The 25,619-nt window shown below is 38.8% G+C and overlaps 1 protein-coding gene across 1 annotated transcript in view; it reads right to left on the bottom strand.

Annotated features, from left to right (window-relative positions):
- Nucleotides 1-25,619, bottom strand: part of LOC114026284 (connector enhancer of kinase suppressor of ras 2-like) — a 560,345-nt gene that overhangs the window by 209,038 nt on the left and 325,688 nt on the right. The window contains exon 8 of the mRNA XM_027839961.1: nt 24,434-24,502. Coding sequence (XP_027695762.1) covers nt 24,434-24,502 — 69 coding nt within the window. The remainder of the gene's footprint in view (nt 1-24,433; nt 24,503-25,619) is intronic.

Here is a 25,619-nt window from a genome sequence, read left to right as displayed (position 1 = left end):
AGCCAAATGCATTTGATCCGGTCACTCTCTGGGTGATGCTAACAATTACACTGTCTGCTCCACATGAAGCAAATGAAAACAACTCTCTCTCCCTTTTCTCCCTTCCCTCAAATCTAAATTCTATGAACGTGCTCCCATAGTGTTACTTGGGTATTATTTATGCTTTCCAATTAAGCACTCACTTTGGCTGTCTTGGCAACAGGCTCAAATAAGTGACTGCTAGGCCCAGAAATAAGTGCACATCTGCCCTAAGAATTAAAGACTTGCTTGGGGAATTGGAGTATTTCAGAGAGAAACATTGTCAAAGGAAACTCATAGCAAACAGGTTAAATTGGACTACAGTCACTGGAATAAAGAAATAAATTTTCCCCTCTTGTTGGACTTGTTCTCAGTTGACGGTATAAATTCATTTTAATCTACTCAAAAAAGCATTTGAATTCAAAATTGTAGAATTGTACGAGGAAGGAGATATAAACTTATTTTAGTGTGCATTCAAGAATGTAATCAGCCTCACATTAGTTATATGGACTTGGAGAGACTGAAAAAACAATGAACTAATTAGCCTTGCTATAATTTGATAAATGTCAGGAATACCAGTCATTACTGATTCACAATCAGCAGTCACTGAAGCAGCTCCAATGTTTCAGATTAAAGAGTGAAGGATAAAAGAGAACGCTCACCAAGCTAAGGAAAAGTCTCCTGTATGGTTGAATAAGAAAAGAGAAATGGTTCCATTTTAGACAGAGCCGGGGAAAATTAACAGAAACTTGTCAAATGTTAATATATTTTAGCCTCAAAGATTCAATAAATTAAAGAAAGAATAGACATAGCATGGGGGAAAGCCTAATGATTTCTAACATATATACTGAACAAGAACTAGCTTTTTATTTCTCTTTAGATAATCAGTAAGAATAGAAGTATCAGGATGATTTCCAAGGGCTAATACCAAAGGAGCTACATTTCTGTTGATAAGAAGCAAAGAAGTATTATAGATAATTATGCAATCATTAAACAAAAGCATAGAAATCATTACACATCTAATAGAGGTGTGAGTATAAATATGTTAGCAGTACAGATTCATTTAGGCAGAATGCTTTTGAATCCTACTTTATTTCACATTTCACAATATTTTTATTTCCTAAAATGTCTATTAGTCTACAGACAACTATTATCTACTGGATTATGGACAAAAAAAAAATCAAACTGAACCTAAAGCAATGAGCAATTATTTACTGACAGCCTTTCCTCAGAATCATGCTAAATACTGCAGAGGATCCAAGAAAAGCCTCGGGTAAGGCCCCACTTAGCCAGATATGGAGCAGAACTGTGCTCCCCTCTCCCCCAAGGCAGCCTGGTACGTGTACAATGGAAACAGCACTGAGCTTGGTTGGATTCCACTTTGGATTCTCCTACCAAATTTCCTTGTCTATAAAATGAAGGGATTAGACTCAATGATTCTTAGACTTCCCTCCATATCTAAAATGATATCATTCTAAAGAAGGGGAAGTGATCTGGGAGGAGAGAAAGGGCCATCCTGAAAGCTAGCACAGTACACTCTTTAGGGGGCATGTAGAGCTCTCTCCCAATTCCTCCAAGGTCAACCGATTTATATTACAATTAGCTGAATTCTATTGAACACAGATTATTTCTCTTATAGTCTGTATTGATTTATATTACATTTATTAATATATAAACAAGGCCACTGATTTTGAAAATGTGGCATCCAGGCTTCCTGGAGGCCAGCACTAGAACAAACACATCAATCCTGGAGAGAAAAGTCAAGACTTCTGAAAAGCCCAGCCAGGGATCCAGGTGACAGAGTGACAGCCAGTCCAGCACACACATCTCAAGAGCCTCTCAAGGTGTCACTGCGCTCAAACATAGCATATTACTTAGGTTCATCACAGCAAAAAGGGAGACTATATCCAGCATATTATTTAACAAGGGAAACATAGCATATGTTTAAGAAAGATTTTGATTAACAGTGATTAAAATGCAACTTAAAGGGCATAAACAACAATTGCCCAGAAAGTTCACTCTCATGGGGTACCTCCTTTCTAGACAATACTAGGTGAACGAGGAGTTACTGTAGAAAGATATGACTGATCACTGTCCCCAAGGAGCTTAGAAACTAATTCATGTCAACAATACACACGACTTATACACCATAGACAATCAGTAATACAGCAATACAAAACAGCGTGCAAAAGTAATAATGCTTCAACAATCCCTGGTATTTACAGGAAATAGGGAATTTCAGGATGACTTTATATAGAAAGGAATGAACAAAGGATCTCTCTTGGTTCTAGCCATAACAGTGACTACCATCTGATCCCAACCTTTGGAATTATATGCAACACTTACACAAGTCAAGTGACTTGTTTATGTACACACAGCCACTAACTGTCAAAGGTGAGATTCAGAACTTTTGATGCCAAGTTTGGTACCCTTCTATATCACGTCATCACTCTGCCACTTTCGAATAAAAGTTCTTAGGAGGGCAGTAACCATGTCATGTGTATTTCTGCACAACAGCTAAAACATTACAGATATCCAATATTTTGTGAGAGGTCAGAATCAATGACTTTAGCAGTCAATCCTAAGATATACTCTCCTGCATCTGGGCAACCTGGTAACACCATGTGTGAAGCTAATAATGACTGAGTCCTTTTCAACATCTAGGGGACCAAAATCTTCTCTAATGGAATAATCTGTCTGAACCCCAAACTCTCACTGGCTTTTTGGTCCCCTGAAGGAGCTTTGAGGCTGAGCACAATGAGTTGACGCAGCTGCACCTCTTAGATTTTATCAACAGTATTCAACTTGTCCTCCTGTATTCTGGCATGAAAACACTAAATAACTTTTGGTTGGGGGGGAGGGAAGGAGAACATCAATAAAAATAGTGGTGATCTGTTGCGCTAAAGGAAACACAAATGGGCAATCTTGGCCTGAAGAAAAATTATGAAATCCTTGAATTCTTCAGTATGTCTAATTTTCCCTTTTTCTATCCCTTTTCTATTGGAAACTCTTCACACTCCCTTCATATGGTCCAATGGCTTCTGTAAGTGAAGGAATTTCTGACCAATTCATTCATACAAAGGCTTCAAGTGCTGCATATGCGGGGACAGTTATATTTCTTTCTTTTTTTTTTTAGTAACAGTTATATTTCTTAAAAGGATGCTAACAAGAGAGCAATGCTTAATTCAAAGGAATGAATTTCTAAGTGTCAGAATGGGAAAGAGGGTTTTGTCTTTACCAGCCCCTCAAACCACACCAAACAGATAACCACTTCCTCTGCCTCCCCATAAGGGCCAGGCCAGCAAAGAAGAACCAACATAACCATCCATAAACAAACACACATTACACTCCAGCTTCAGGGCTGCTCTCTGATGGGGAATTGCAGAGGACTGGATTGTGACCTCTGCTGAGACTTGTCAACTGTTGTAATAGAGCATTAGAGAAACAAAGGGCAATAAAGGCAGCAAGATCATATGCCATCACTATTAGGGAAAAAAATAAAGGAAAAATTACTCTCAGCCTTTGACTTTAAAAGAAAAGTGGAGTAGTCATAAAAACAGCTTACAGAGAAAATCAAACATTATTTTAGACTATTATTTCTATGACCTATGTTCCCCTCTCCCCCCTCCCTGTTATATAACTTAAATACTGAGAAAAGAAAAAATTCTAGTGTCCTAGTGATCTGATGTGACCAGGGAATTTGCTGTAATACAATTACTGGATCAAAAGAGAAAAACACAAAGCAATACCTCAGGCTAGAAATGAATTAATTTGACAGATTCCCAGAAGTTGCAAGGATCAACCATGCTATAGGCAGGTTCAGTGGATGTTTTTCAACTTATCCTTTTTTATATATATTGGTTCAATAGATCGTAATAGAAACAGCTTTAAGCTGAAATCAGAGGTAAAAGGTCTACTTGCCGAACTCCACCCTGCTAAAACTACTTAGTGACAGCTACCTATGCATGTCTGGCAAGCTTTATTGACGGCCTTTAGAATTTTTTCTGCCATCATTAGGGGAAAAGCCTGTTAATGGCTAACGAACTGGAAGTGTGCCCTGCCCCACAATGTAATCTGTGGTGCCATGTTGAGATATGAAATGCCAATCCAATCCCAGCCAGCATCTACTTAAACAAATACTAAAGGAAAAAGAGCTACAATTTGAGAATCAGGTTTCAACAGATTTTGCAATTCCAGTCTTTGCCATCTAGTATAGGTACAAGTGGTTATTTGTTTTCATTGCATTATTGGAGGAAAGAAACAAGCAAGTGTTTATATGCTACAGGCTCTGTGCTTAGCTCTTTACAAATATTATCTTGGGACCAAGTCTTGCCAATAGTACAGAATGTAACCTTAAAAATGATGTGGGTTTTTGCTCCTAAATCTGAAACACTGAGTTTGTATGTTGTAGTTATATGATGCGCACTAACGTATTCTCATTCTGTTTCTTCATCCACAATGGGAAGGGATTGGGATTTTAGATGATTCTCTATAGTCTTTTCCAGAAATCTATTTTCAACTGCACTGAGCCACACCTAGTCTGTAAAATGATAGACCTGGAAGGACCTTAGACATTATCTAGTTCAATACTCTTATTTTACAGAGAGGAGAAATGACTTAGCTAAGTCCTACACATAATGAGTAGAAGGCCCAAGCCACCTGAGCCCCATTGCAATATCCTTTACACTACACTTTGGATGACCACTTTGGAAGGACAGTGGTTTGTTTGGTGCCTGGAAGATTGCTCTGAGAAAAGATGTCTCTTTACAAAGAAGGATTTCTTAGGATTCTATGCTGACTTTATGACTGAAACCCAGCACCTACCTTGACACCAAAGATTGGGAGTGGACTATATACCCTTAGCTATAGGCATAGCCAAGTCAGTGGCTACTCCATGTGTAGGATTTGTTTGCATCTGGGGATCTTTACAGACTTCTGAAATAATCCAGGAGCAAGATTCCCAGAAGCATAAGGTTCAGGTTTCCAGTACTATGGTATTTCCCAGGAAAGACAAAAATCATGAGATCTGTCCAATATCAGTACAGCCCTAAACAAGGTTTGGGAATATCGATCTGGGACAACATTTGCCACCCACCAGATCCTTGGGTATTTCCAGCTGATCTAAGACAACGTAAAGCAAAGCACTTTTACTGTGCCTATGACAGCCTTCCTTAGAGGTTCGAATAAAAGGTGAAATGGCTCACAACGGGAAGGTGAACCTAGAGGGAAATAGGAAAGGTCAGTATGTCTGGGTAAAAAAGATTGCTAAGACAAGGTAAGCTAAGGAAAAGAAGTTGGGTTTGGGTGTCAAGATATTAAGAAGCTACTAAGACGAACAGGAAGACATCTTAGGAATGAGATCTCCTCAACAAGAAGTTTGTCATAGAAACAGTGCCATGCCCAAATGACTATGTTCAAAGCGTAGACTGTTCTCCCTCCTGGAAAATAAAGGAAAGTAATTTAAGAAACACTTCCACTTTCCAGGTTATTAGGGAAAATAAAGGGAATAAATGAAAAAAAGCTATGTATAATGTGCCTACTGTGTGCCAAGCACTGAGTTAGGCGCTAAGAATACAGATCCAAAAGTGAGGTAGTGCCTGCATTCAAGAAACTGGGATTCTAATAGGGGACTCATACAGTGGAGTAGTGGCCAAGGAAGGGAATTTTAGTCTGTGGAGTCACAAGAGGATAAGTGGGGTCATAGGGCAGTGATTGTCATGCCCTTATCAGTAGCAATGGCATCACTGATTTGATTACTGGTCCCAGAAAAAAGAGATGCAAAGTAGGTTGTGGGGAGGATGTACAAGGCAGGGCAAGTAGAAAAATGCTGGAGTACATCCTGGTTTCCTGTGGCTAGATGAGATCTAAAGCATGGTTTGGGGCTAGCTACATGTAATATCTTAGGTGAGAATGAACTTATTTACCCATTAGGACAGCTCAACATGGCTGGGGGAGGGGATTCTAAAGCAGAATGGATTAACTCTTTCATGGGAGGGGGTCATGGTGTCTGGAGAGTGGGAGAAGGGTAGGCAGTAGCAGAGCAAGATGTTAAGTAGGTTTCCAGTTTCCAGAGGCCAGATATGATATGAAACATGGTTTAGAGTCAGTTGGATATAATGGCTTAGGTGAGTTTAGGATTACTCAATCATTAATCAAGAAGAATGGCTCCAATGGGAAAACAAGAAGAAAAATGATCACAAGAGGCATAGGGGAATCCTGACCTGGGTGAGGAGGTTAGAACTGTGTGTGGCACAAATGGTAGAAATGAAAGAAGACGGTCCACTGAACACTTAAAGAATTTTCCAAATAAGGAGGAAATTGGGTCCTCTGAGGAGAAAGCAGCTGGTTTTCCTCCAAGGAATAACGATACAGATTCTTAAGTCCTATCCGGTGAGACATCATCCAGGAAAAGTCAGAGGAAGAGGAGACAAGCAGTGGTGAGTGGTGACTCCCTCCTGAGGAGGATGGACATTTGTTGGTCTGATTAAAAACAACAGAGAGGCCTGCTATCTTCCTGAGTATGTATCCAAGGTATAATAGAGAATTGATAATAGAGAATCTAGGAGAACTTGTCAGACCAGATGACTACTACCTACGCTGGGTGATACACATAAATACAACTTAAAATACCAGAAGGCATCTGGAAAGCAATACTAAAAATTATGAAGTTTGAGGGAAGAAACTTAAGACCTTAGGGAGACAGGTAGTATTTTCATCACTACCGCCAATTCAAGGCAAGGATTTCAGAAGAGAAAGGCACATTTAGTAAGTAAGCAGCTAGTTAAAAAGCTGGTTTCTGGCAATGGGATTTGAATGTCTGGACCATAACTTCAAATATAGGAATGGTGGGTTCTTGGATTGGAATGGTGTGCACTCAACAAAAGCTGAGAAGAATGTGTATTTCTGAAGTCTTACAAATTTAATCAGAAGGGCCTCCAACAGAAAAGCAAGGGAGTAGGAGCAAACTACCCATATTTATCCCCTAAGCTAGATAACAGAGAGAGTAGCTACAGAGAATGAAGACTAACAGCAAAGACAAGACGTTCAAAGTAGACAAAAGCCAAGAAAGTAGCCAGCAATAAATCCCATTGCCTCAGCTGTCTATAAGGAAGGAAATTGGGGAAATAGATCACAAGCCTGGTACAGAGACATGATAAAGTCATGTTGGGGAATTTCAATTATCCAGACATCTGGTGGAGATCTCTCCCTGCAGCTAAGAATTTCTGGACTTGCTTTAGTAACAATAACATCCTTCAAAGGGCAAAGGAACTAATGAGGAGAACTTTAATTCTGGACTAATTCTCAACAACGTGCAATCACTGGCTGCTGGGTGGAAAGGATAGGAATCTAGAGGAAGGGAATATTCCATCTTAGAATTTGTGAAGGCAAAGGAGAGGGAAGTCGGCCACAATGTAACATACAACTAGATTTTAGGAGAACAGATTTCAAAGGATTCAGAGGAATGATATGTAGAATTTCATCCTAAAATTCTATGGGGAAATCAGCCTAGAAGCTCTCAAGAATGAAATTCTGAAGATATAAAGAGAAACAACTGTAATGATGAGTGAAAGGCAGGGTTGTTTAAAGAGACGAAGGTGGATACAGAAGGAATTCGATAACCAGCTCAAATATTAAAAAGGCATGGATGGGCAATCAGAGCAAAGATAGTAGCAGATGGATCAAAAAATGTAACCTAAGCCTATAAGAATAGTATCAAGGGGGCTAAAAGTTAGAAAGCACTGTGGCTGGTGAGAAGGACAGAGGGGAACAGAGACTTTTCAGTCATTTGGGAGAAAAGAAGAGGCTCAAAGACAGGACTTCCATGTGGTGTGGTGTGGAGAGGACTGTGGAGAGGACTGCGGTCACGGACAACAGAGAAGGCAGAAATGCTCAATTCTCTGTGTTTTTCTGTCATAAAGGATGATCTTTGGCAATGGAAAGCACAGGAAAAAAATAATAAATGGGGAAGTGAAATCCAAGATAAGGCAGTCCCTACCTGCCCTGGATGAGTTCAAGTCACCAGGTTCAGAGGAATAGCATGTGAGGTTACTGGAAGAAATAGTGCATATGTCAATGATCTTTGAAAGATGGGAGATAAATGGGGGTGGACATGTCATTCCTGGTGGCTGGAGCTTACCAAGAGTAGAAAGGACTGTTTCAGGAAATAGTGGGCTCCCTCTCGCTAAATGTCCTTGAGGAGAGGTTAGATGACCATTTATTGGTATATTGGGAAAGGGATTCTTGTTCACCTCTGAATTGAACTCTGAGATAATGTCATTCATATGGGAGGAGCCACAAACAAGTATAGATAAGGCTCCCAAGGTACTTTTCTCTCTACTTGTGATCTATCTCTGGAGTCTTACTGTTTCAAGCTTCAAGTTTCAAGCTAGTGATTTGCTCATCCACTATGGCTCATGTTTCTGATATTGGTGGGACAGTGTAAAACCTCATTTGTACCTGACCTAGCTCTTCGTTTGCTTCAGCTGTTTCTAGGGTGACTCTAGGTGGATTCTGATCTGTGTCTGACCCCATCCAGGTTACCTGACCTTTGCTCCTAGCCGCCCATTTGCTTGATGGTTTGACGCCCTTTGGCTCACAGTTGTACCTTTACTACAGTTAGGTGAGCCGTAAAAGCTCAAATGGATTCCTTTTACCTAACGACAGAAAAGATGGGGTCCAGAGAGTTCCTTTCTACCTCCCCTTCTATTTGCCTGTCAGCCTAATATAGTGTCTGCCCAGTATTTAGATAGGCAAGGGTGGTGATTTCCTTTAAAATAACAAGTATTTTTTGCCTCAGAGTTTTGGAGTGAAATGATACTTTAAAAGAAAAAAGGATATACTATTGGGTTCCAGAGTCAATCACTAAACCTCTAAGAGTGCGTTACATATTGGCGATATTTGCCAAAGCTAAAACAAACCAGCAGGTGGAAGAGGCTCAGTGTTTGTCTTGGGGAGCATAAACCCGGCCCCTTAGCCTTCTGGGATAAATCAGCTCCCATGTGTAGCAAGTTGTATTTCTCTCTTTAAATGCACCCATAACAAGTAATTTCAGGTCTCATCAAATTGATCAAATGTCTGGCCAAAATTTCTGCTACCTATTTGAACAAACATGAATCCTTCATTCCTTTACTATTCAATAAAGCTTAGAGAGTTTGCTTCTCCTATATTCTGAAGGGTCCAGGCCCAGGCTCAGGTTAGGTGGGGCAAAAGTATCATAAACAATCTGTATGTGTTAAAATACCTTTAGTCCTCTTAATTCTCGAGAGCTGACCTCACGCATTCTTTAAAATACGAAAGAATCAAGCCCACTATTCCATTTTTGCTAACCCTGGTTGAATCTTTTAACACATTGATTTCCTCCTGTGTACATAAGGTCCCGTGCTTTGCATATTTCAAGGTATCTAATATTGCCCTCAGGTCTCGAGGAGCACATTAGAGCATTCAGAGTCAATCTTTCAATATTCATGTATGCTCACAGGAAACCTCCATAAAAGATTTAGCAAACCTTTCACGAGGAGGAAAAAGCCTTAATCTTTTTCCAGCTCAATGTTAGAAGCTGACTCCCCGTATAAAAATGACTGAAGCCAACTGCAACATATCTTCATGACTCCAAGGTAGCTGCTGATCTCATGCAGAAATGAGACCACCAGGGGCAAGGGTACCACACCAGAGTGACTCTAAGGTCATTGCTGGTCCCCCGAGAAGTATGATGCCAAGGAATCTTAACTCATAAAAGCAACAGAACCTACACAAATGCAAGATTACAAGACCCTCAGAACACAAAGCTAACTTGCCCGGACAGCTCTGTAGTGGCATTTTGTGAAGTCTCTCCCCACAGTTCCCTGAAGAAACCTTGCCCATTCCTGCCCCCATATTTTTATATATGCCATCTCGACCACCAATCAATTAATTATTAGGCCAGCACTATTAATGCAGAAAAGTGTGACCAAGTTCACAGGGACAGATTCGGGGAACAGGGAGAAATGGAAGGACTCCCCATCTGTGGTGAGGATGAATACATTTAGAAAGAACAAAGCAGAGAGATGGGACAGGAGATTATGAGGTAGCCTAGCTGGGGAAATGGCAATATCTAAGCTATGAACACATCTGGGGGTGACTCCGGAAGCATGAAATTATAGGTCATGAGAGTTGAGGGTGTTGATCAACTGGGAGCTTGAGGGAACAACAATAATAACTCCGCCATCCCAGAGTTGTGAAGATCAAATGAGATAGTAGATGGAAACCTTAAAGTGCTACGGCAATGCTGGTTATTATTATTATTATACTGAATTCCCCAAGTATGAGAGAAAGCATTGAGTTGGGAAGAAAGATAGTGATGAAGGGACCGGACTCATCGAGAAAGGAGAGAGAAGGACCCCAACAGTAAGATGATCTAGGCAGGTGGAGTAAACCTCGAAGGGTACAAGGCAGCTGAGTGAAGATGGCAGAGGCGGGGCTTGAAAGTGGAAGGAAGGAAAATGAATCTGACACGGGGAGACTGGAAAGGGAGGGGACCAGGAGTACATACAGTGTCTGATAGAGCAAGATTTCCCTGAGTATAAAAAGCTGAAAAGAGTATGAAAAGAAGAGATCAAGGGTGGAGGGAACCATTAATAATTGCTTCCTGAATACAAATAAAGTGAATGACAATAGGGTAGTTATTCTAATATGTGACACCCTTTGATGAGGGGTTAAATCAAAAAATCTCTCTATTTTGCTAACTTACTTTGGTGGCTTCAGGAACTGAATGGCCTCAGATATCTACAACAGTTACATACAATCTACAGAACAAATTTAAAATTTTTATTAATATCCTTGACTTGCCCCTAACTCCTATTACCCTACTCACTATCTTTAGTAAGTATGAAACTGTGTATAGATCAAACTCATCAATAGAAACGACATAGGTTAGTTCGATTTATTTACAAACCATATTTTTCCCTTTTAAGATCTTCACTTTCTGGCTTGACACTTTTTTTCCTCAGTGACTGTCATTACAATTTTCCTAAAACAAACTGATAAAATATTACTTAAAATTCCATTAGAGAACAATTTCTTTTAAGGATAAGATGATATCAGACTTACCATTAGCACTAGAATTATCATAAATCATGAGTAGTATAATAATTCACATATCATGTGTGTGGCAGGTTTGAATTATTAGAAACTAAGATATGGTTAGCAGTTAGTCTAGTTTAATACTTTTAAAATAATAAAAGATGCCACTTTAACCCTGATTCTCCTTTTTATATTAATGGGTACACTATTACTCCTAAAAGGCCATTTTATGTGAAATAATTCGGTAATTAAAAATATACAAGGCCTGGTTGGTTTATGAAATATCTATCTTTTAAAAATTTGGGTACAATGCTATATTCTAGATGTTTCCTGACAGCTATTTCAACAACTTAAGAATACCAACTGAGCATTTTGGAAATCTGCTCATGTTGATTATACTGGTATTTACCAAGGGGGAACCCCACTATTTAGAAGAGTGAGTCTCTAACACTGAGATAGCCTATTCCCAATGAGAAGAGTAGGTCAGTTTTGGTAGTCACATTGCCTTCTATCCCTTTATTCACTTATGCTCTGTTACACTGTTCCATGTTGGCAGTTGGGGAGCATCCCATGGGAATTTGGTGCCAGATGACCCGGACCAAGTGCTACTTTTGAAAAGTTCAGTGTATCTCTGGCTGAATAATAAACATACGGGTCTATTATACATCTACGTGCACTATGGAACATTCGATTGTTCTCAAGCAAACAGCTAAAGTTTGGTTTAAAGATTTCCATCCATGCCTGTGGTGACACATCTTTCAAAGGCTGAGCAAGTGGACGTATGACAGTAAAGATGAACAAAAGGAAATATTTTCAGGTTGACAACACCATGCTTGGGTCACTTGCCCATGCTATCCCCAGTGTCAGAGCACCCCATGTTTCAATCCTGTGTCTACCACTTATCACCTGTGTGATCCAGGGCAAGTCCCTTCCCCTCCCTGAGCCTCATTTACCTCCTCCAAAAAATGAGGGGGGTAGACTATGGCCTCTGAGGTTCCTTCTAGCTTGAGATCCTAGATGGACAGGGTGGTCTTCACTGCTCTGGGGCCCTTCTGTTCCTAATGGCCCCGCTTTCTGCTTGCCATGTCCTCATTCTTCCAGTTATCTTCAGAGATCCCCACATTGGAAGCACAGAGTAGCACCATCCCTTCGACTTGCTCCATACCATCAACTCTTAACTGTACTGCGTCCCATGTGTCCCATTCCCTCAAGGCCTTGTTCTTTAGTTAAAACAATATAATTACGATAAATTGGATATGGCCAACATTTTATCCCCACAAGGGAACATTGATACCTTAACCCAGTTAAAATGCCAAGGCCATTAAGAAAGCCTTTGAAGCATATCTGCCTCCTCACCTCTGCGTCTTACTTTACCTGACTTCCTTCAAAACTTGACTCAGATCCCACCTTCTGCAGGAGGCCTTTCCTGGTCTCAGCTGCTAGTACCTTTCCCTCAGGTATTACCTTCCATCTACTCTGAAGATACTTTGTCTGTATCTATTAATTTGCCTGTTGTCTCCGCCATTAAAACGTGAACTCTTAAAACAGAAGAAATGTTTTGCCTGTTTTTTGTATCCCTCTTAGCACAGATATTGAGCACGGTATCTGGCATATTGTAACTGTTGAACTGTTTGGTGATGGATTTGTTGGTTGTAATCACCTTAAGCTCAAGGTACCTAAAACTAAATTCATCATGTTCCCATACCCTACTTCTTAATGAATCCTGGCACTTTATTCTTTTAGTCCCCCAGGGAGGATACTTTAGAGGGCATCATTAATTAACTGCATTGAAGCACCAACTCTTGTCATTTTCCCTTCAAAGTATCCCTTATCATCCATTCCCACTGCCATGACCCTAGATTATGCTCTAATCATCTTACTTCTGAATTTTTACAGATTCCTTCTTTCTCCTACTAGAATACAGATAATATAAGTGTGATTCGCTACCTCACTGTGATGAGCTCTGTGAGGGCAAAGGCCATACCTTACACTTTGTTTTGTCTCCCTTCTCAGACCTCATTTGTGCTGGCATCCTAGTGGATGCTTAAATTTGATTGCTTTATTGTTCTGGGTCCACATTTTCTTACAATAATCATCATAACCATTAAGTGAATATAATGACTTTAGTCTTCCTTTGCGGGGGGGGAACCAGAATGGTAAGCTTTCACTGCTCTGTTGTGTCCCCATTCTAATAATTTTGGTTTATTTTTCGACAAAGGAGATAATTGCCCCTCGAGTATAACCTTGTTTTCACAGTCCTGAATGAATTAGGAATGAGAACTCCCAATAAAAACATGTTGAGCCAAATCTTCCACTGATTAAGTCACATATTAGAAGAAAGGTAGGGAGTTTTAGAAGCTTCATTCCTTCTAGCCAGTTGAGTGCTATTCAAAAAGTTGTTGTTTGGGGCCATTGAAAACTGTGCTTCCGGAAGACTTATCAAAGCTTCCGAAGGTACACTGACAGGTAGTGGACCAATACATAATAATGCATGTGCCATTTCTCCAATCTAAAGCAAAGTCCATCAAGAAGATATTTGATGGATTTTCCATTTGTTTTTAGGGAGGAAAAGACATTTTTAATTTTCTGAAATCATAAAATGAAATTATAAAGAAAAATTTTCATATTAATTCTTGGGTATGGTTCCATGGGCTGAAAATTAGTAATACATTTAATAGTATTACTAAGTCTGTACATAGAACTGGACAATATTCAACTCAAAATTATCTATACTAATGGAGAAGATTTGTACAGTTAACAATAAAAGATGGTGAACCGATCCTGGGCTTTTTCATAGAATCTCAGATTTAGAAGGGACCTCAGAGCTGATCTAGTCCAATCTGGAAGAATCTTCCCTACAAAATCCTAAAAGAAGTGATCAGTCAGCCTTTCCTTAAAGACCTTCAGTGAGAGGGAACCAGCCCACTATCTTTAGAGGCATTTTGCCCCAAGGCTCCCATCATTTCAGCAACAGCAACCAGTTTTTCCTTGTTGGTAAGAATCAGATCTAGAATGAAAGCTCTCAGGCTCAGTAGATGGGATAGGGAAAGAAAATGTGTGTGTGTGTGTGTGTATGTGTGTGAATGTGTATGTGGAGTCACAAAGAGTCAGACACTACTGAAAAACAACTAAACAATGACAAATGTCTGTATGTGTATATGTGGATTTAGGTACTTAGAAGAATACCATTAAAAAAAGATGGGCCTATGTTTCAGGAAGATACTTGGGTTCATTAAAAACTGAATGACATACATGTCAATAAAAAAGAGCTCTATGGGTTGTCCATCTAACTGCATGTTATTTTATTTTATTTTTTTGTGAGGCAATTGGGGTTAAGTGACTTGCCCAGAGTTGTACAGCTAGTGAGTGTTATGTGTCTGAGGTCAGATTTGAACTCAGGTCCTCCTGACTCCAGGGCTGGTGCTCTATCCACTGTACCACCTAGCTGCCCCCTAACTGCATGTTATAATCCAGAGTTAGACAACAGGAATTTTTTATCTGCCTTTTTTTTTCTTACATGGGTAGCTAGAGCAAATTCTTGAGTGATTATGGGGTCTCATTTGGGAGGCTCTTCAATGTTGCTAGACTTGATGTAATAAGCAGAGTTTTATCTGCAATTAAGAACACCTGAAGGACCTTAGCATATAGAAGGAATTTTCCTTCAATCAGAACTCTTCTCTGGATTTCCTCCAAGGCAGTGGTAACATCTTTGGTGAGCATGTCTCTATTTTGTGCTTTATTTTATATCAATAATCAGAGAGCCAGTGAACAAAGTTTTCTCTTTCTTGAGAGAGATTATGTGAGGAAGGCTTTTCTCCTCCCACCTTGATTAGGCTTCTCCTTTAGCAGTAAACAGTCAGTAATTTCACAAACTGTGGTTTTGGTTTCGGTGAATAATGTTAGCACTGGAATGGCTGCTCAGAGTATAAGAAAGCAACCTTTAAGCAACAACAAAATCTCTTTGGGTTTCAAGGTTTCAGAACAGCAGTGAAGGGCAAGAATTATTTCATGCTCCATTATGTTTGTGATTGTCATCAAGTACAATTCTTAAAGGTCTTTCAGAACTCAAGACTACTGGCAAAACAATAGAAATTAAGGCCTAAATCACAGGTGTCTTCTTGGTTAATTTTTCAAAAGCCTGTGCAACTACCACAATTATTGTGTCTAGATTTCCAGACAAGGAAATTGATGAGCTGGTAATTGACCTCAGTAAAGCCTACAGCAAAAATGAAAACCCAACACTTTGAGCCAAAGTAGTTTCAAGCAAGTATTGCAGCATTAAAAAGTTAATAAGCATTTTGTAAGAGTGAACCCTTGAATGAGAGTTATGGAATTTAGACTTTAGTATAACATGGAGTGTCTAACTTAGATAATGATGAGTTTGGTCGAAAAACAGTCCACAGCATTTTGCCAGAATTCTGAATATGTAAAAATGTTGCCTTATTGTTCCTTCTATCTTTTTTTTTTTTTTGCTCTGGACCTGTGGTTTTAACAATGAGGAGAGATCTACTTATGGAAGTTCCCTTCAGTGATACAGACTGGTAATTCCTCCATAATTTATAATATTAACATTTTACCTGGAGCACTGAGAAATTAAGTGACTTGCCTATATGTATTTTACATATATGTATATATGTTACCATATACACATTTTACAACCAACCGCATATATCAGAGGTCAGTTTGAACTTAGAACTTCCTGAGAGGAAAGCCAACTCTCTACCCACTATGCCATGATATCTACCCACTTTTGTAACATGTAAAATATTTAAGAAGCAAATGAATGGACAACCAACCATAATACTACATGAAGAGTCCAAACATTCAATCAATGTTTGTGTTATAAGTGAGGAAGAGGAGGAAAAGAAAGAAGAGGAAGAAGCAAAGGTAGAGGAGACTTTGGATAATCTGAGATCCATAGAAGCAAAATTGTGTTGGAAGTTAGATCCTTAAACAAAAGTTTAGAAGAGTCGGGTAATCTTTAGCTGAAGAGAAGGTTGAGGCCCAGGATTCTGTCAGTGAATAAAGTCATGTCAAAGAACGGTTGCAACCAGCACTTCTCCATCTTCACTGAGAGGAGATTAGGAAGAAATGAGCTTAAATTGTAGCAACAAAGATTGGTTAATTCCAAGAAAAATTTCATGTAGGAAAAAAGTCTTGAGGAAACACATTTTGACAAATTGTAACTCACTGAATACATTCCATGGGAAGAAGGTATATGGGAAAATTGGTCAAAAGAACAAGATGGTGCTAAAGAAACAATATTAAGGGCAAAAAAGCAAACCTATCTACACGTTTAAAAATCATGGGAGAAATAAGAAAGAAACCACACTACCTAAATAATGACATGAAGCAAAAATGTGTATAACATTTGTATGGGAGATAACAAGGAGTAGTATAAAGAAATAGAGAATATGTATAAGAATAAAGAAATAGTAAATGATACAACTTTCAAAAAGCACAAAGAGATTGGATATAAAAGAAAATGTTGCCACCATTGTTCAATGGTTTTGGAATTTGCTTACTAGAAGATGTTCCTATTTTTCAGGTCATACACTCCTTACCTCAGTCAAATCCTTCTAATTGGAAGCCTTTAACTTATACCTTGCAAATCATCCATTTGCTCCTTCCATTTTCCCTGTCTGGAATGCACTTCCCCATCATCTTTGTCTATCTGAATTCAGCCCCAATTAAAATCCCACCTCCTCCATGAAGTCTATGTCCTGAATACTCCAAGTCCAGAGTGATCACTTCCTCATAAAACTCCTGAAATGTTTACTGCCTATACCATTTCTTTGGCACATAACAAGGCAAGGCAGAAATTTATACTTATTCACATATTGTTGTCTTATATTCCAAACAATATAAGCTGCTTGAGAGCAGAGCCCATGTCTTGCATTTCTCTGTATAAGCTATAATACCTACCAAAGAGCACAGAGTTAGGTATTTAATAAGCATTTTAAGGGCCTATTTACTCGACTTCCTACAAAAGTATTGTTAGACTGAAGTGAGAGATGCTGAATATCTTGATTTTTCACAGTTTGACTCTGTTTATGACATATCCATCAGCAAATTCAAAAAATATAGTGTAGATAACACAATTTAAGATGGGTATACCACTAGATAAGGGGTTCTTAATTTTTTTGTATGTCATGGGCCCCTTGTACAGTCTGGAGAAACCTATAGATCCTTTCTCAGAATGGTTTTAAATGCATAAAATATATAGCATTGCAAAGGAAACCAGGTATATTGAAATACAGTTATCAAAATGTTAAAAAAAAGTTCACTGAAACCTAACTTAAGGATCCTATATTAGATGGTCTGCTAAGAAAGTTATCAATTCATTAGTATAATAAAAGCTGTCCTTTTCCTGAACCTAAAGTTATTAACATTTTCATCAGTGACCTACATGATAGAATAATAAGCTCATTAAAAATGCAAATGACCCAAGAGGGGTAGGTAGAGCCTTGGAAGACAGAATACTAATCAAAGTAGCCTGGTAATTGAGAAATGTATTCTGAAACAAATAGAATGAAATTCAGCACAGAGTACTGAGGGGAAGGAGAGGGGAAAAATATCACTTTATAAGCTTAAGATGAAAAACTAATCATGCATATTTAATAAAATCTAGGGGTTATGCAATTAGAGAGGCAGCTAGGTGGCACCATAGTAGATCTAATACCGGGCCTGGAGTCAGCAAGACCTCAGTTCAAATCTGGCCTCAAGCACTTATTGGCTGTGTTACTTTGAGGATGTCACTTAACTTTTTTCTGCTTTCCATTTTCCATCTGTAAAATGGGGATAATAATCACATCTACCTCCCTGGCTTGTTGTGAGAATAAAATGAGATAATATTGGTGAAGTGCTTTGCAAACCTTAAAGCTCTCTATAAATACTAGCTGTTGTTAATTATCGCTATTGCTATTGGAGACTCTGAGAGAGCTAGAAGGGGCCTTATAAATTCAAACTTTTCATTATACAGATGTGGCAATGGAAGCCCAGAAAGTACAAATTACTTGTTTAGTATTCCACAATATGTTGGTAGCAGAGCCAAGCCTTCTGACTCTCAACCCAGCTTAGTTTTTAAATGAGATAATATTTATACAAAGCACTTAGTGCATGCCTGGCACATAATAAGTGCTACATAAATGCTATTATTATTATTATTATTATTATTATTATTATTATTTCCTACACTCCCCCCACCACTGTCTGAGTGAACATAAGCCAGTGATAAAAAGGCAGAATATTGGATGATTATGTTGGAGTGAAAGGACATCCATAAAGATGACTAAATTGTTGGCAGATAACAGAAGGGATGGTCACTTAAAGGAAGTGGACCATTTAGGCTGGACTAAAGATAAGAACCAGCTATGTATTAGGATTTAGCAAGCTCTTCTAAGCCATCTGAAGAAAATCATAACGAACCATCCAAAATAGATTAAACTTAATTTCTTGGACCTGCATTAGAATGCTTTCCCTTAAGGCCTCATTTTTCAAATGTAAAGATTAGCCTTCATCCCCAAAGAACCCTAAACATTTTATCTTTTGTTCTATACTTCCTGGAGAAAAAAATCTTAGGTTGGAACCATGTGCCAAATGGCTCAATCATGTTCTCCTTTCTAATTTTGGTGGGTACAGCCCTGATAATCAGCTAATTCAGGAGCAGTTTGATTTCCAAAGCAATATGGAGATTTCATAAAACAGTTATCTTTAATTCCACAATACAGCTAATTTGAGGATGTTATAAAATAGTATGTTCAGGGAGAATCATAGTTGTCTGTGGCAAGCATGGTATTACAGATGGTCTTCAAATATTTATCTATTTAATATGCTATACCCAGGGTTCCTTCTACATATGATTTCACTAAAACATTTCAATCCCTTTCATTGGAATTGGTTCCTATATTTATTATTGTCTGCTGGGAAGGTGTACAGATTAACATTTGCACTCATTCAATTGAAAGGAATGGAAAACAGGATCTGATATGCTATCTACACAGTAGGGAAATTACCAGACTACAAATTCTGTCTTTACAATATTACTCACCTTGACAGAGAAACAATTTCCCCCTCCCCTAGAGTTTTGTTTCTTAGCTTTCAGTAAAGGTAACCACTAGTTAGATTTTAATGGAAAAAATTTTAAAATAGAATTCAATATGGCAGTTTTAGAATATTCATGTGACTATTCTCCACAATGGGTAAGGCAATATCTTGAATTGAGGCTTTGTATTTCAGGCCCATGTAATTCTATGACAATACAGCTATTTTGTGAAAAGTTGGGTGAATTAAAAGGATAGAAAAGAATGAGTACAATTTTATGGCACCATATACCTACAGCTACAATTCCTCCCCCCCCCCCACCATGGATCAAGTGCTTTGAATAGCAAAGATCATTTCAACCAAAGAAATTTTCTATTTTCCACAATAATACTTTACATATGAAGCATAAAGCCCTTTCCATTTTTTCAAGCACTTTCACATCCATTCTCTATCTCATTTGATCCTAACAACAACACTAAAAGATTGATGTTTATTTGTGTGTGTATAGATAGATAGAAAGATAGATGTAGATGTATACACACACACGGTTTCCTCGTTGCAGAGATGGGGGAGAGGGAATTGGTTACCTGACTTGCCTAAAGTCAAGCAGTTGGTAAACAAAAGAAAAAAGGTCTTAATATTATGCTTTTCTCCATCCTTTTATCCTTTGCTTTAAGGTGTTTATAAAAATCTGACATCAACAAATCAAGTGACAGACATTTACTAAGCATCTTTATGCAAGGCACTTCCCTGGGCACAATAGGGGATACAAAGATGTTTAAGGCATAGGCCCAGACAGCAAGGAGATTAGAAACCAGGTAAGGACATAGGAAAGATACTCCCAAATAGAATAACAAAAGATGGTAAGTAGCAAAAGAATGATCTAGAGGAGGTATGGGGAACCTGCTGGGGGAGGGGGGGGAGGTGGCGCAGGCCCCATGTGGCCCTCTAGGTCCTCAAGGGCAGCTCTTTGACTGAGTCCAAGTTTTACAGAACAGATTTGTTCTGTAAAACTTGGACTCAGTCAAAAGGCCGCACCCGAGGAAGGCCACGTGTGGCCTAGCGGGCGCAGGTTCCCCACCTCTGGTCTAGATTGTGTCTAGATTCTAAACAGTAAGTAATAAAGGAATTTGAAGGGCCTTCCTGTGCTCAAGCGATCCAAAAACTACAGAGGAGGTAGGGCACAGAGTGGGATCTTGGGAAGAATCAGAGATCTAGAGCTGGAAAAAAAAAACCTCTGAGGTTATCTAATTCAATCCCTTCATTTTTCAGATGAGAAAGGAAGTAATCTGCCCCAGGTCACACAGGTTAAAATGTGGCAGAGCTGGGATTTGAACCCAGGTCCTTGGACTCCAAAGTCTTTTTCATCTGTACCCTGCTGCCTTTGAGCTTACCATGATGATGGATGATGATGATGAAAACACAGCAGGATTTAGATGAGCAGAAAGGAAATAAAATGGCATCCTAAGGCAAGAGGACCTGCATGAAGGAGCAAAGGCTGGGGAACTTTAAATACTTCTAACATGCTCCAGGGACAACAAATACAACCTAGCAATTGTAGAGGCTTGCAATCATGAAATGTTGAAAGATACAGGTGGAGCCAGATTGTAATGGACCTTCAGTACCAGACTAAAGAATGTGGATTTCATTCTGTAGGCAACAGGGATCTAATGAGTGTTTTTTTTTAATGTGAGGACATTAATTCATTCTAATACAGTATTTTAGGAAAATTAATCTTGCTATGGTATACAGGATTAATTAGAAAGTGAATCTATTAATTTTTGTTCATTAAGAAACATGTCTTGAACCATCAGTTCACTGATATTTAAGAGGAAAGCAAAGTATTACAAATCTGAAGCAAATGGCTCTAGTATGGCCTTTATAAAATAAAATTAGCACAATTCCAGCTCACGGACTAGTCTCTCTGTCCTCTTTGAGAGCAGGGATTAATTTTTATTTCATTTGTATCCTGAGTGCTTAGCATAGTGACTGGCACATAGTAAACACTTAATAAAGGTTTATTGACTAACTGACTAGATTGTTGTTTTTTTTTTCAGGCTTGTTCCTTTTTTATTTTTTCAAATATTTAATTTTTTTTCCAATCACATGTAAAAAAATGTGTAACTTTCATTTTTTTAAATTTTGAGTTCCAAATTCTCTTCCTCCCTTTGTGACCTCCCCCCTCATTGAGAAAGCAAGTAATTTGAGATAGGTAATACATGTGCAGTCATGCAAAAGGTATTTCCATATTTGACTAGATAGTTTTAAGGAGTTAGGTAGCATAGTGGACAAAGCACTGGACCTGGAGTCAGAAGGACCTGAGTTGAAATCTGGCCTCAGAACTGCTGCATTAACTCTGGCCAAGTCACTTAACCGCTATCTGCCTCAGTTTCCTCATCTGTAAAATGGGGGTAATAGTACATATACCCCAGAGTTGTTGTGCAGATCAAATGAGATAATATTTGGAAAGCACTTAACATAGTTACTGGAACATAATAGTTGCATAATAAATTCTTATTTCCTTCCTTTCAGGAGTAGAACAAAAATCAAACTTAGTGAACTTACACAGGCAAATTTTCAGTGAGAAAGGAAGGCCCATTAATCAATTACACAGCCCTGCTTAGGGGGGAAACGACAAAATATGGCAAGAATGTTTATATCCAGGTGTCCCAACATATGTCAGGAGAGGTCTCTAAAAGCGTGGCTCATGCTAAATCCAAGCAGATTTGAGAATGCAACACCTGAAATTGGTGGCAAATTCTCGTGTGACTGCAAGCTCTTTTCCATCACTGGTAAGGCAGAGGCTTTCTTTCTCCTCTGTTGGATTGAAAAATCTGTGTATTAAAAGTCACCAACAACCAGAACACTTTCAGAGACGTAAGGACTAGTAATGAGAAAATTCAATGAAATGGTAAGAGGAAATATTGTGAAGTAGAGGCCTTTCCCGCCTATAGGGTGAAGAGGGGGTTGTTTTCCAGGCCATTTTTTTGGGGAACATACTTTTGAGGGTGGGGGAGGACCCAGAAGCAGCAGCAATAGTTATTGTTCTATTGTCCCTCAACCTGAACTATAGCCCTTTTTAGCCTCATTTAGCCTTTGCTCTAAGATCTTTTTTTCTCTAGGGCAAGGGAAAAACAACCTGTCCCTTGAATACTCACCCTGCACTTCCTCAGTGCATAAGTCCTGCTAAACCAAAGAATTACATCCAAGGCAACGGGACTTGATTTCTCAGTGTGCATTATTCCATGGTAGAAAGCAATACTGGGTTACAAGATCATAGTGTGGCAACTTAACCTCCACACACATTTGCAGAGTTTCCTTCCCAGAGAATGTTTCCTAGCTATGCACCTTTATGCATGTTTGGAAAAATGATTGATCTTTTGCCTTTTGAATTAGTTGTTTGTCATAACTAGTTTCCTTCCCATCACTTAACTCTCTGAGCTTTTAAGACTGCTCATGGCTACACAGATATACTTGGGTTTTTTTTCCTTTAAAGCTAACTGTTTCATGTGAGGTATCCATAGTTTCAGTAAAAGGAACACAGAGTTTTGGTCTATTTCTTAAATAATTTATTTCATCTTGATAATCTGTGATATCCCATACAGATATATATCATCTGAAAACTGTGCTTTATAGCATCTTTTATCAATGCTGTTGCAGTGAACTTATTGGTATTTTTATTGTTAGTCTTAGATGAAGGCTGACCTGATGGAACAGAATGAACTCCTTGGAGAGTTTGTCCTTAAAATTTTCATTTCCCACTTATGGCATCTTATTTGAAAGTGGAATTAATGAGTTTCTGAACTTTAGTGAACCAGGCTGTTTTATTGATTTGGCTGAATAGTTTAAAAAAAAACAGGTAAGGCAAAATGGAAGACTGTGAAAATATGTGGCTTATGTCTCTAGAACTTTAGATTCTCCTAGAAGCTGTCAATTTATCTTGTTTTATGTTGTCCTTATGGATTCTGAAGAATCCTTACCAAGTAACTCACTATCCCATTCCTAACTGTGATGAGCAATCCCAGATTGAAAAAAGAGTAAATATGAACTGTGGAAGCAAGCTGAATTGAGCCCTTTGATGTGGCAGAAGGCAGAAAGATCATTTTAATTGCCTCTGCTACACTTTTGCAAAGATTAAGAGCATTTCCCCAAATATCAGGGGAATGGGGAGAGGACCTGTTAGTTTTCTCTTCTATCTAGAGAACTTGTAGCAGTATTCAGAGGGTGAGAACGAGGTTTTCAACAGGTATAACACTATAGAAATGGATAAGGAGGCCAAAGGCTTTCTACCATGCCTTAGCACCATGACTAGCTCAAGGTAAGTATTTTTTTTTTTTGGTGAAGCAATTGGGGTTAAGTGGCTTGCCCAGGGTTATACAGTTAGTGAGTGTTATAGTGTCTGAGGCCAGATTTGAACTCAGGTCCTCCTGACTTCAGGGCTGGTACTCTATCCACTGTGCCACCTAGCTGCCCCTCAAGGTAAGTATTAATATGTATTTGTTACTTAATAAGGATTTTTTGCTTAATCAACATTTGTTGAATGAATGATGGAGTGTTTGTATGGCTTTACAAATAGGCAGCTTTTTCCACTGAAGGATAAAAGGATACATGAATTGAAATGTTGAAATCCAAAGTCATTTGTTTAGTTTGCTAAATTCTTGCTGCCCTGCTCCCTCAACCTGGTGTATCAAATGCTGGCCATTGGTATACCTATGATAGTTTTCAATTAACCAATATTTTCATGATTATGGAGTAAAAAGTCTGACGAGTTCACCAGCAAGTCACTGTCCCCGTACCTGTTTTTATGCCTGGTTTCTGAGTCTGACTTACTACTAGTCTGGGTTAACTTGGTTCCTAGCCCCACCTCTGTTCTGACTATGACTCATATTGACATCTGAGAGCAGTCCTGACAGATTACTGTGGTGTTTTGCCTTCATGATCCAGGCTAAGAGCTTGTCTCCGACCTTGCCTTAGTGTCCTAAGCTCCCTCAAACCAGAAGAGTCTCAGCACTCCTGAATCCTGAACAGTATGGTCAGTACATAAATCAATTCAATGGGTATCCTCTGTAGTATTCTGGAACAAGTAGGGAATTTGGAAATTTAACGAAATAGATTCAAAGCCTAGATCCTCTACTTGCTACTTTAATGACCTTAGGCAAGTCACTTTGGGCCTCAGTCTCCTCATGTGTAAAATGAGTGGATTGGAATAGATGCTGTCTAGGGTCCTTTCCGGTTCTAGAGTCTATATTTCCCCTATCCTATACATAAGCAATTCCATCCACAGTGGACAGTGTATAAAACTCAATCTACTTACCACAGTCTGATCATTAACTTGGATCACTTCATCCCCAGGATCAATTTGCTTGCACTGGTCAACATTGGCCTAAGAAACAAAAGAAAAGAGGGAATATGTTAAACAAGGAGATTGGAGAGCCATCAAAAAGAATCCCAGCATGATTCTAAACGTTGGAAAAAATGTCAGCATCAATGAGGAAAACATCTGCATCGAGGACGATAATAACGTAAGGGATATAAATATACATAAATCACAGAGAAGTAGGGGACCATGGTTGCCAAATGTCACATATGTTATCAGGTGTAGTCACTGCTGTATTAGTTTTGCTTACTCATTGTTTAACTTTTTTCAATGAGAGTTCTACTGGGGTAGGGGAAACTATAAGGAAAATGCCTGTGTTATAAAAAGAGAAGACATTAATATGACTAATTAAAAAAAAAGAAAAAAAGCACATGTAACCAGATTGTACTGATGCTGACACATCATACATTATATACCATACATTCAAAATAAAAATCAAAATAATAGTTAAGACTCAAACTTACGCAAATGTACCACAGGGATTAGGACATCTAAGGTAGCTTAGTGGCTAGAATGCAGGGCCTAGAATCAAGAAGGCTCATCTTCATGAGTTCAAATCAGCTAGCTGTATGACCCTGGGCAAGTCACTTCTCCCTGTTTGCCTCAGTTTCTTCATCTATAAAATGAACTGGAGGAGGAAATGGCAAACCACTCCAGTATCTTTGCCAAGAAAACCCCAAATGAGAAGGAAGTGGCAGACCCTTCCCGTATCTTTACCGAGAAAACTCCAAATGGGGGACTAAAATGACTGAAAAACAAACAATCACAGAGACTAGGGACTAGGTTTCCCAGCCTCAAGAATGAAGGTGTCCAAATTTAATACACTAAAAACTATGTGTGCCAAAGGGATGAACACATTCTTCCATGAAAATTGGGAGGAGCATGATCTATAAAAAGCTATTCTCATTGAACTGGGAAAGCCACCATGCTGAGGCTGAAGAGGGCACAGTGGTTCATGGTAAAGAATTTAAATATTTTACTGGTCTGCTGCACAATTTAGATTGGGAAGCACTGAACTAGAATATAAGTACTTTGAAAACTTAGTGATTTTCAGTCATTACATTCATTTTCCCATAGAATGACTTGAAAATAAATACAGAACTCACCTGCCTGGCAAGCTTGC

This window comes from Vombatus ursinus, unplaced genomic scaffold (genome assembly GCF_900497805.2).
Source record: "Vombatus ursinus unplaced genomic scaffold, bare-nosed wombat genome assembly UNPS02004691.1, whole genome shotgun sequence".
NCBI lineage: Eukaryota > Metazoa > Chordata > Mammalia > Diprotodontia > Vombatidae > Vombatus > Vombatus ursinus.
Note: the sequence above shows the minus strand (reverse complement) of the source record. Positions and strands in the feature narration are given on the sequence as shown.